Source organism: Sander lucioperca, chromosome 3 (assembly GCF_008315115.2).
Source record: "Sander lucioperca isolate FBNREF2018 chromosome 3, SLUC_FBN_1.2, whole genome shotgun sequence".
NCBI lineage: Eukaryota > Metazoa > Chordata > Actinopteri > Perciformes > Percidae > Sander > Sander lucioperca.
This window is the reverse complement of record NC_050175.1, coordinates 9,975,231-9,988,097: the sequence shown is the minus strand read 5'-3', so window position 1 is coordinate 9,988,097 and position 12,867 is coordinate 9,975,231. Positions and strand designations below refer to the sequence as shown.

The 12,867-nt window shown below is 40.7% G+C and overlaps 2 protein-coding genes across 5 annotated transcripts in view; one reads left to right on the top strand and one right to left on the bottom strand.

Moving 5' to 3' along the window:
- The window catches only part of LOC116037578 (transcription initiation factor TFIID subunit 4-like), an 85,558-nt gene extending 78,508 nt beyond the window's left edge, over positions 1-7,050 (top strand). For all 3 annotated transcript variants that reach the window (XM_031281517.2, XM_035999270.1, XM_035999269.1), the window contains one exon: positions 4,769-7,050. In XM_031281517.2, the coding sequence (XP_031137377.1) occupies positions 4,769-4,942 (174 nt within the window). In that variant the 3' untranslated portion in view covers positions 4,943-7,050. The remainder of the gene's footprint in view (positions 1-4,768) is intronic.
- Positions 7,051-7,776: 726 nt separating this feature from the next.
- Positions 7,777-12,867, bottom strand: part of LOC116037603 (BTB/POZ domain-containing protein kctd15) — a 29,644-nt gene continuing 24,553 nt past the window's right edge. For both annotated transcript variants that reach the window (XM_031281550.2, XM_031281549.2), the window contains exon 5: positions 7,777-11,265. In XM_031281550.2, coding sequence (XP_031137410.1) covers positions 11,107-11,265 — 159 coding nt within the window. In that variant the 3' untranslated portion in view covers positions 7,777-11,106. The remainder of the gene's footprint in view (positions 11,266-12,867) is intronic.

The window sequence follows — 12,867 nt, the reverse complement described above, 5'->3', positions numbered from 1 at the left end:
ACCAGAGACCAGTCTATACATGTCTTTATTTTCTTCATTATTTCCATGCATACACATCTACTGCTTTCCTGACCACCGCACAGTAGCAAAGACAGCGATGTAGAGCTGGTAATCAGAGCTAGCCAGCCCTAAGCAGCTACTGGTAGACTCCCCGTTTCTCCACTTGAAAGACAGGGAGTCTGATGAAGCTTTGACAGTCACTAGAAGCGCATGTATGGCCCTTTAGGAGAGTCACTGTCTGGATATCTGTGTTGTAGCTCAGCTAGTGGCTTTACTAAGAGAGGCTCTCTGGTATGTGTGTGTCAATACATAGCCATGCTGTTCATCGCTGTTAATGTTACTGTTCATAGGCCCTAAATATATTTTTAAACTCTGAATTAGGGCTGGGCGATATGGAAAAAAAATCATATCTCAGTATTTTTCCGCTGAATGATGATACACAATATATATCTTGGTATTTTCTACAAAGTGGGCTAAATGTTCAGTTGTAAGTCAAAGCCACATGTGAGATGTCACAAGCACTTTTATTAAAACAGGCTGTGATCAAAACAAAATGCAAGGACAGGGTTTCCGTCGCTGTTTGAAAATATACAGCTGCAACACATGTAAATGAAAAATTATCTAAAATAAATAGCCTGTATTAAATAAAAACAGGCCTATCTCTGAGAATGCTCCTTTAGCTGTTTTCAACAACAATTACAGACTAAACTAAATTATGATTTAAAGAGAGAGAGAGAGCTCATAGACGAGAGAGATGGACTGAAGTGTATGATACAAAAAACAAGTATTAATGTACAATTATCTGGATTATCAGTAAAGTGTATAACTACAGTGCAGACTGGATTCTCTACTGAGAGTGATGGCTGATTTATTAAAACACGGTCCAGCGAGGGTTGAATGCACATCGGCAGGTCATCTGTGTTACATATGTCTTGTGTATGAAATGTCTGTATCGTCACTGTGCTGCTTTTTTATGAACTATGATAATCTAGTCATGGGTCACATCTCTCGCCGGCGTCCGGGCGCCATCTAACCCGCTTGGTGTGGCAACTGCTACCATGTTGGGTTGGTCAATATCAGTATTAGACCTTGGAGTCACGGTTAGATAGAGGCCAGAGAATTGGGCTGAGCCTAGTTCGAATTGCCAGACCTTCCTTCACAACGCTGCAGAAGAGGGTCTGGCTAGTCCACACAACACAATCCTTGATTATGCAGCACGTTTTCTTAAAAAATGCGATGGAATATGCGGGATATTTATGCAATTTTATACGATGAAATTGTGGGAACTTGCAAAAACTCCGGTTTCATCATGGCTTCATTGTGGGGTTTGCAGCTTTTCGATGATGTTCACGTCGCATAATTGCGTCACTTCATAACGTTCCCATGGCAACAGGGGAAAATGGCTGCTCTTGTGTGACGTAAACGCAACATTTTTCAACTTTCTGCTAAGATATATGTGACTTTTATGCCCCGCATATTTTGCGTGGAAATCGGCAATTTATGCAGCGAAATCGGGCGTATTTGAAATGGCCAGTCTGGGCCTGCCAGAGATGGTAGACATGGTTTAGGTTAATTCGCGGGTAAGGAGGCCTGGCAACCCTCACTTATTATTATCCAGCGCCCAGGGGTCAGCGAGTGTACTGAGGGAAATTTGAGACAAAGCTCCGTCATACAGTGTACACAAAGACAAGCATATGAGGGGGCGGGTGCTGGAGGGACTTTAGTTTAGTTCTTGTAAATCCATACCCGTCATATGTTTGCAATTAAGGCCTGTCTGTACAGTGTGTTTACAGAGTGGTGCAATCAATGTAATTGTGAGAAAGTCTTCCTGACTGAAATGTCTTATTTCTCTCTGCCTGGGTTCAAGTGGGCACTTGCTGGATTTGTTTCCCAGTGTTTCTCATTTCCAAATGTAAATGCATCCCTTGATTTGTATCAGCCTCTGTATACACTCCCTTTTTATATCGTTTTTCATTTTTCCTGGATCAAATAAAAACAACAAGGGCTCCATTTCAGAGTGGGACGTCAGCTCATATCTATGTCAGCAGCGTTGTTCATTTAGATGGAAAATCTGTTCATATTCAGGGCAATGTAAAGAGCTGCTTGAATTAAAATGATAGTTTCCCCTGCCGTCAGAGAACGTTGCCAATGTTTTTCTCGGCCTCATGTTCAGTGAGTTCCGAACACTCTGCTGCACCTGAAGATCTGGACGTAATTAGTGCATCTGTTTGATCTCATTCATGCTCTGCAACAGGGATTACTTTTCTTAATTGGAGGTGTATACTCTGCGTAGAGGCCACAGCATTCCTTACTATTGATACTGTCAATGTGTTAGCCATTCAACAGCGATTACTTCATTTATGGGAAATGGGAAACATAGTATTGCTTACTTCTGAACAGTTACTATGTTTCACCATGGAAACTATCCCTTCGACTGCACCACAAAGATCTTTTCCTTCAGTAAAGGCAAAGTGAGGACAAATTGCCTGAAAGGGCGAGTGCAAAACACACATCTATGAAGGAGAAGATAACGTTAATGAAACCTAAACAAATAAGCAGTAATTTGATGTTTCTGAAAAAAGAGCACAATTATTTTATTTTCAGCTCACCTAAAAACTCATATGCACTAAAAGCTTGATACATAAAGGCACCTCCTCAATGAAGTCGGTGCACTCAAGCACTCAAGAGTGCAATGGAATCAGTGTGTTGCTGAAGGTCACTGATGCTTCTCAGGTTGAAAGCTCAAATCTTGAATATTATTTCAGGGTTACTACGCAGTTTTGGAAAGGTGTAATTTGTCCATGTCTGTAAGAATTTTGGAACTGTACAGAAAATACAGTATGAGTCACGCTACAGGCTCTATATGTAGGCAGAGCAGTGCTTTGAGCTACATGCTAACAATGCCAGTGCTAACATGCTGATGCCAAGCAGGTACAATGTTTCCCATGCTCACTATCTTAGTTTTGCTTGTTAGCATGCTAACATGGTAATTAGCAGTGAATACAACGTTTTGCAGGTATTTGGTCGTTTGATAATTTTTTTTGACAAATTGAAAATTTCTGATGGTGGCTTTGATCACCAAACTTCAAAGTTTATCCTGAAGGAAACGTCAAATTAAGTAACATCCAATAGATGTCCAGATATTCTACTCAAAACCACAAATGTCAACCTCATTGTGGAGCTAGAGGAAAAGTCTGGGGATCACCAAAGTAATTCAGATTCATCCTCTGGGAAACATGAATTTCATCGCGATCCATCTGACGTCCTGACCGACATTCACATCCCTAGAGCCATGTCGCTTGCATGGCTAAATGTTGCTAGGTTCCACTCATAGACTGTATATAAAGATGGACAATGCATCTCCACTTACTCCCACTGTACAAAAGTGAAGCCAAAATATCCCGATACGGGCTCTGCCATCTTGCAATTTTGGAGCCAGAGTCTGCGCAGTAGTGATTGGGCGGTGGAGCCGCAGTATCAAATTCCCACCCATACTCCCGCCCCACCAATCGCAAGTCAATCACAGCTGTCAATCATGAGGTTTCCCTACATTTTTGTAGCATCAAATTATTAATTAAAACTAGGGCTGTCAAACGATTACATTTTCTTAATCGCGATTAATTGTTGAATTTCTATAGTTAATCGCGATTAATCGCATGTTTTATCACATGATTAAAATTCTATTATTTTGCATTTCTGAACTGTTTTTAAGTACATATTAACAATGGAAAGCAATTCTTACCAGTGTATCTTGATTGGGAATCAAATGAATGCAAAGAAAATGACTTTATGAATTTGATTTGTATTTGTTTATTATATATTTAATCTAGTCACACATTTGAATCTAGAGTCAATATTAGGGTTGGGTATTGTTTGGTTTGGATATAGCTGTTGAATGACAAAAACCCCACCAGATGGGAAAAGGGCATTTAACAACAACTTTGAATGCACCACGAGGCTGTAAATTACCAGTTTCATTGAACGCATCGTCTGTGTTTTTCCGACAACAGCAGCTGCAGATTGTTACATCCCGGTGTCGGAATCCTCTACAGTGAAATACAGTCACACTTTACACCGTTTAGCGTTAGCTGTTGCATCGCGATTAACGCGTTAATGCTGACAGCCCTAACTAAAACCACACTTATCAGAAAAATTAACACATGAACAAACATTAACGTGATAAGAACTACCTAAAATGACAGAAATCATCTTTGTGAAAAATATATTTGACGTGTACTTTGATTTTGTAGTTTGGCCTATGTTCCATAGCATGGAGGGGGCGGGATTTATGACCTACTGCATTGATATGTTTTGGCTTCACTTTTGGGGAGCTGCCAAGCCATCGATCTTTAAATACAGTCTATGGTCCCACTATGCATGACTAGAAATGTTGGATTTATAACATTTTTGTAATACTTGTTGATTTGTAGATTACATGGAAAATAAGTGTCCATGACATCCAATATCCATGATGCCATTTAAACAAAAAAAATGTTTTTAGCAGACATCTTTGTGTCTTCTCTGAACTTCCCAGAGATTTCTTGTCAGTCAACCAGTTTCAAGTCTTTTATTAATGCAGTATCAGTTTTTATAACGGTGCCTTTATTGTTTGTAAGCTCAGCCTTTGAAAATATCACTGTTATATTACATAGCTACCTGGCTGTTCTGTTGGTAACAGAGGTTGCACTATGGACTTTTGAAATGTAAAATGTTAAGAAAGCAGTGTGAAGTCCTCCAGCTCACCTTTTGACCTCTCCCTTGCCTTCAGGTTTCAGGCAGCACGGTGGGCTCCCTGGCCAGCTCCTCCACCCCGTCCACCTCATCACGCCAGTACACACGGCAACGCATCACTCGCGTCAACCTCAGGGACTTAATTTTCTACATGGAGCAGGAGAGAGAGACCGCCCACTCGCTCCTCCTTTACCGCGCCCTGCTCAAGTAGCCTCCGCTCCGCTCAGCAGCCACCTCAACCTCCTCCTCCTTTTCCAGCCACGTGCCTTCAGATCAGGTCTAATGTTTCAGCTCTATGTCTACATATGTACTGTAAAGACGTTTGATGTAGCTTTTAATAAGAAGAGAGCGAGAGAGAGAGACAGAGAGAGAGAGAGAGACAGAGAGATAGAGAAAAACGTACAAAAAATAAAACTGTTGTTAACATGTCTTCTCAGTAGGTGTGTAGTTAGGTCATTGAGTTTAAAGGCCATATAAAAATATTTGTGTTGAAGTTGAATTTGTTAAAGGAACAGAGTGGTTGTTGCATTGCAGGACTTAACCCAGAACTCGTTCCATGTATGTCGGGTAGCTGTTTATTTGACGTTGTTGGCAGCAGCTTCAATGAACCACCTTTAAAGCAAGGATTATTTTGGCAAAGAGAATTATGCTCACACCACCATACAGCCTACGATATTCTCCACGAGCTATTTGTTGAACATCGTTCAATGAATGTAGTTTAGCTGAACTCAATAAATGAGAGACTTTACTGATTTCTATACCGAGACATCGTTTTGCAACATTAGGATTCCAAATAACAGCATCACGTTCAATTTCCATACTGTATGTGTAAAAAGTTCTTATTGAATTATTTAACAGCATGTATATTTTTTATCACAGGTAAGCTTTGTAAGAAAAGGAATAACCCATGTGTCAATATTATGAAACCTGATGTTTTGTACAACCATGTGCTTTGAATGAGTCAGAATTGAACAGTTTATTCTGAGTACACATGACGTTTTCTGCAAAGGTAATTAAACAAAGTTATGGTCGCACTATGACACACGTTTCTGATTGGTCACTCTTTTCAGTATTTTTATATTCACCCACACATAATGTGAACATTGTTTTTATGACTAGATGTTTGTACGTTGTGTACTATCATGCTCACAGTTCTTCAAAAACTGAACTGCTTAAGGCTAGTTTTGGTTATATTGTAGGTGGGGCGATGACTGGGGACTGTGAAACCTCGGATCAAAACAGACATTCCTTCATCTTTTCCTCTCACTGTCCTATCTGCACATTAATAATGTTTGAAAAAAAAATCTCAATTTTGCTGGTGTGCCCTGGAGCCCCCTTTAGCCCCCACATACTTTGGTAATGACTGAATGACAAAAGCACTTAAACCTGTTTGTATTTTGAGCCCAAATTAAATTCACAGCTGTAAAGTATTGTTTAACTGTAGAAGGAAGCAGTTGATTCCCCCCACCCCATTTTGTTTCTGTCTTTGTATTACTAAATTGAAAGATATTGGGAATTGAACAAAAAACGCCTGTTTTTTTACATGTTGTATTGCAATGTTGTCGCTTTTTTTAATTTTTTAATTTTAAAAAAAAATCCTCATTGTATTATGTAATATTGTCCATTATGTATTTTTGTTTGTTTTTTCTATTTAACTAAATATCTTGGCCTCTATGCAGATTTTCTTGTCATATTGAAATTTATTTAAATATTGGTGGCATTTGGAACAACTGTTGTGCATTGTACGTTTTGACAGCACTTTTTTTACATCTATTTTACCTGACAACTGAAAGCTGTCACTGTATTATAGCAGATAAATGACTCTTTTAACTAGCAAACCGTATTGCCAACAAAAGAGTTATTTTTAACAATTAATATATTTTCTTTCTTTTCTTTTGGATTGGCTTTTATGCTTAACACATTTTCATATATTTTATCTCCAAAATACCATGTTTTCAAACAAGCACAACAATATCTATAATAATGATTGATTTCAAATCCTTTTTTTTTTAGTGATTTTTATGGTTTCTGGTGGTTTAACAGGAGGACATTTCTACTACTACTACTACTACTACTACTACTACTTTTTAGCCAAAATATTAGGACAATATTACTGCTGTAAACAGACGGGGGAAATAACATTTCAATGTATGGATAATTTGTAAATATTGTTTACAAAACTATGTGTTTATTAGAACCACGTTATTTTTGGTAAACTCTTGTACATATCTTGAAAATTTCCTGTTTGTGTGAAAAAAACAATACTTATGTATTTGTACCTATTTTGTAAAGGAATAAATAAGCTGTTTACTAAACTGAGCAGATGCTGACTTTGTCCATTTCTTCTTTTGTTTTACTCTAACAGCATCCACATTAAAATGTCTGTAGGTATTAAGGTAGTCTTAAGAAAATGTAAATTGTATTCTAAACTGACTTAATAACTAAGCAATATGTAGCTCTGTTCATTCCTTACTCTTTAAAAGGAAAAATAATCTGTTATGTTTTTAGCAAGACAGTTTAACTAAAGTCAATTTAGCTTGCTTCATTTCCATTTCTAACATTGCACATGCTAAGTACAAACTGAGTAAAGCGCTGCTGCTCAACTCCGAAAAGTCCCCCTAGGTTTCTGCTGCTAATTAAGCAGAAGCATTTTCAAAAAGACCAAACTGTTTAACTCTGTGCAAAATATTGGAGTTTGGGAGCATATTGGTTTTTTTCAAGATCTCGGCCTATTCCTCAGTCCCTCTGGAGCTGCAGACTGCTGATCTGGATTCAGCCCTGAAGACGACCTTCCTGCTTGGCGAAAATGAACGGGGATCCCGCATATGCGTGTGTACAGTAGGCTGGGGAGATTTCTCAGGTTTCATCAGTTTAATTACAGGACACAGAGATCAACTTACTGAATACAGCAACCACATACATACTCACATGCTGGCATCACCTGCAAGAAATGCTTCTCGAGATCACCAATAGTATACAAGCAATAGTAAGCTGATAGAGGTTAATGGAAGAACACATGGAGATCAATGAGACACACATCAGATATACATCAGTACATCCTTTTATTATCGCAAATATGCAAGAAAAGTCAAATGGAGACACTGTAAATGAACACATGCCCTTTAATACCACAGTCTAATTGTTTTAAACACTTTAAATAATATACATTGCACCTTATTATACCCTTTGACATGTTTTAATCCATATGTACACAATGTAATGCTTTGAATTATTTTCATTCTTTTTGTGAAGAGGACCAAGAGGTTTCTTAAAAACACAAGGGTCCTGTAAAACCCAGAGTCCTGATAATTCAATATACAATAACTGTACAACTGACCCGCCTTAGAGGTGGAGTGAATGCCATTTGAACTGGCTGAAACACTGACCGGTACTTCATCTGAAACGATGGCATGTGTGAACATGTCTATGAAGTTTCCAGTCCTGTCGAGTTTGTCTACCTTTTGTAGTTAACCTGCACTTATTCGCAGAGTCGAAAGGGGATATTCCATGTTTGGTTATTGCAGACAGAAGCCCCAAACTGCAATTTTTGTTCCTTTTTCTCACTTTATATGTAGGTGTGAACAGCCATTTATGTTTTTGTTCTAATGTGTATGACCCCTTAGCTTTTTAAAGCTAATAAACGCCCATTCTATGATTTCCAAATTCCACATCAGTGAGAAAATATGCCTTCTTTCTTTCCTCCCTGAAAAAAGTAATTCTTGCACGTGTGGTTATAATACAACGCTGATCTTTTTTTTTTTTTTTTTACCCGTTTCCTCAAGAACTAACCCAGATGAGTTTCCACACCTCGTATCAACTGGATCAAATATCTCAGGATCAGCAGCAGAGTCAAGTCGCCCGGCTGTACAGTACTGTAAGTTTGGTGTATGCTCAGATTTGACTCATCAGTTTGGTTTGTTGCAGTGTGGTCCAGCGAGCCACAGTGTAGGAGGGCGTTTTGAAAAAAAAAAAACACAGGGCATGGGGATGACACAGCAGCAGGGGGTGCAACCCGAGTTTCTACTGGCACCACTGAGCTGGGAGCCTTCGGGGAGGCGGAGGGGGGCGAGGAGCGCTGTGAAGAGCCCAACATGCCTCGGCACATGAAAGGCCTGGTTGACCATTCCCTTTGAGGCGACTGGATGCAAAGGCGCAGGCCACTGGCAGGTCAGAACAAAGATGGGCTTGATTGTGAGGGAGACCCCCAGGGAGGAGTGAGCTGGACTGGGAGCTACACTTACACCGAGCTCATCTTTATCCACTCATTGGCCTTATTTAATCAGCGGCCATCCGGAGAGAGCAGATATTACAACATGGTCAGAAGAACTACCACCCATTTTTAATAAACAACTAGTTTATAAAAACCTAACCCCAGTTTAACTCAAACTAAGGCCAGAGCTCACAAAGATCAGAATGGACTTCTTCTTTTTTTCATCAGTCTTTTGGAATGGAAGAAACAGCATCTGTAAGTTACACAAATACAAAGCATGACAACTTGGCCTTTCTTGTTTCTGTCTTTGATCCAGAAATCTTGAAAATAAGACCAAAAGAATGAGAGCAGGATAGAGTAAACACCACCCACTCGCCTCTTTGTGAATAAGATGCTGATGCTGGGAGTACAGCTCACTTTGGGTTCTGACACACATACATGTGAAGAACCATCGAAATAATCTTGGCTTAGGAGTGACAAAATTGAAACAAACAGAGACTTTGTCTCTCAAACTTTTTTGTGAAGGTACTGTGAGCTATTCTCAACAAAACTGTAAAGACTGGAGGCCTGGAGAAACAAATGTTGGTTGCCTTCTGACGTTTTTTTTTTTTATAATGCTTTGTGTCTTTTTTTAGCTATAAACTGTAAAAAGAGATGGCGCCTTTATGTTTGTACAATCAACAAAATAGGCACCTTGTCACCTTTGGTACCTACAGTATTTGTTCTGTTGTAACTTTTGCTTGTTTTAAATGTTTTAATGTTCTAGTCAATAACGTGAGAAGATAAACAGCTTGATTGGCACTGGTCACTGGGTTCAAACAAGTGGTGGGTGGGAACAGGGCAGGGCAGCTCTGTAGGAAATGTTTAAGTGCAAAGAAACATTAAGCATTTAGAGTACATCTCTTGTTGATCACGCGACATACTGGTAAACGTCCACGTTGGTCCTCAAGTCTTTAACATTCTAACTCAACAAAACTGCAATACACTTAGAGCTTGTGCAAGTTTAAACCTGAATTTGAAAATGTACTCAAACTGTCTTAAACTTCTGCTAAATACGAGCAAAAGAGCAAACACCCGAGATATGTTTTAGAGCTAATAAGCAGAAAATCCAGAGCAATTTTGTATGTGTGCAACACATTTGACTATAAACAATTTTGAAATATCCAGGTTCTCGTCTATCCCCGTTTGAACAATGGGACTTTTTCTGGCTCTGAATGCGTTGCCAGCCAGATCGCTTTAGCCACATAGCCTGCAGACATCTGAGTTTCTGCAGCTACTGCCAAGAAACGCTCCCTCACAAGCTCTCAAAGCCTAATGAATACAACGTTCATACATCCTTCATATTGGAGAAAGGAAAAAAGAGACATTAAAAATAATCCTATTAATAATAATTGTTTACACCATTTCATGATAAGAACAGCAAAAGGAGCAAGAAGAACATACTTTAGAAACAACAATGAAAATTGTAATAAACAATCATTTTGGCAAACGATGCTGTTTTCGGCGAGGCCCCGCCGTCTGTAGCAAGGCCTGTGAAGTGAGGTGGGATGGGGTTGGAGGGTCGAGGGGTCGGGGGGATTGGGGCCTTTCCGGGGACTTGCGAGATGGGATTATGTCCTCTTCCTGTCATCCTTAACAGCGTCCTGTCTGCCAAAGCTTTCTTGTCCCACAGCAGGCCAGACATGGGCCTCATACAGAGACAGAACCGGATGATACACCACTAAAAGAGGGGTAGAAGGGTGGGGGGAGGGGGCGGTAATGGGATTCAAGAAGGGGGGCAGTTGTGTCACTTCAAAAATGGTCAGGACACCTTTTTTTATGAGAAGAAGAGGGAGAAATCATGGTGCTAAAAATGGTTCAAGTAAGCTGCTATTGAGTCCATTTGTTGTCGTCGTTTTCATCACAGTCCCAGATTCTTTGGGCGTCATTTAACATAATCAAAAACTTTTGCTGCTGATGCTTTTTTCTCTCCTTTGTTTGGTACTACATTCCCCTTAGAGTTCTGCAGAGCTGGCGAGGTTAACAAGCCACTGCTAATACTTCGGTATGTTGGGGGTGGCTGTGGTCCTGTTCGGGCAGGGAGGAGGCTGGGGTAGGTGGGGTGGGGTGGCGTGAGAAGATGGAAGGAGTATTGGTGGGGTTGGCAGTCCCTCTCCCAGAACGCTCTAGTCCAGCGGTTCCTGTTTTATCCTGATGGGCGTGTTGATGGAGAGACTCCGCCGGTCCTCACGACACAACACATACTCGCTGAACTGGGATGAGTCCACGCCACCTCCGCAAGACGCCGCCACGCTGAAACCTTTCTGGAAAAGACGCTCCAGAACCTGAAGACAGGGACAGAGGGAGGAGAGTAAAGAGAAGGCTATTAATAACAGAACTGCCATGTCGATATAGCTAAGTCTAACATAGAAGTATTACTGATAGAGATGCAGGTTTTAAGTTTCATACTTCTTAAAAAAAAAGTTCAACATTTTGGGGACAAAATGTTCATTTGCTTTCTTCTAACTCTCCCAAATTACATAAAAATACTATTTCCCAAAATGTCAAACTTTTATTTTAATGGAACCCCCTTTTTTTAGTGTGATAAATACTTTTCAACTTTTCCAAACAGAATAAGACCACAGTCAGTCGTTTATAGGAAAGTTTAGTGATATCTCATTGCCAGAATTTTAAACTGACCATCAGCAGCAAATATAAGTAAGTCTTGGATCACTTTTTTGAAATCAATCCATCCTCACATCAACCTCAGAGCTCCATCAGTCACAACATACACCATGTACCATTAACCTCCCCCTCCTCCAATCACACGTAGTGATGGAATAGAACCAGAGGGCAGTCCAACATCACACCACCTCTGCAATATTCATGCCGCTTGTGCTGCATTGGCTACTGAACCGAGGGCATGAGCTCAAAGGGATGAGGAGACCGGAGTGTGAGTGAGGTGTGTTAAGAGGCTGAGTGGAGCTCAGCGTGGTGATTACTGGAGCTCCTAATTTGAGTAATGAGGCCGGGGTGAGAGAAGAAGTGAGGTCCGTGAGTGAAGGAGAGAACGACGTGTGGGGAATGAGGAGAGGGAGTTATGGGTGATCCGTGTGAGGACAAAGTGTTGGAGCTGCGGGGAAGAGAACAGGAGACAGGGATGCATGCTTGGCCTCGACTCTGGCCATTGATACACACACTAGACCACACGCAGATATGCTCAGACGCAAAACATGTGAACTTCAAGATCCCTTTTCTCTCCTCATCTGCCATAATCCTTATGGGATGTTTTTTTGTTTTTTTTTGGAGGGGGTATATCGAAATCCCAGTGCGAGGAGTGCTGTGTATTTACTTATTCCCCCGTCCTGTTTAATGGAGTGTGCAGTGCATGGAAATGAAAGGTCTTGCCGAGGGCTATCCCCCTCCTTCCAGATACAGCCAGAGAAGTTCACAGAAAATAGATCAGTTTCTTCAGATGCCCATACACGCACACACACTGACACATACATTCGTGGCGCAGAATGACCTCTCTAATTACAGGAGCGAGGGCCCCCATCGGAGAGCTAAATTGGGGCATTTAGGCCTGCAGGTCGAAAGGGCTGCAGCCTCCCCTGACTGGGGATTAGCACAACAGAGAAGAGATCAACCACATGCACAAACACACAGAGATGATATGAGAGCAAGCACGCAAACTTCACCAAATGCAAATAATAACACACATATTCACACACCAACTTGTTGAACAGACCTGAGCCCCCTCACCCCACTTCTTAAATTAAAGTGAAATGTGGGCCGACGTGCTGCTTGTAAACAGAAAGGACGACTTGGAAAGATTTTCGTCCTCTAGCCATACGACGTCGACAAACTCTGTAATTTGTGAGACAGAAGGGGCGGCAGACAGCTGATGGTGAGGATGGCTAATTAAGAGACCTGCCCAAGCATCAAAC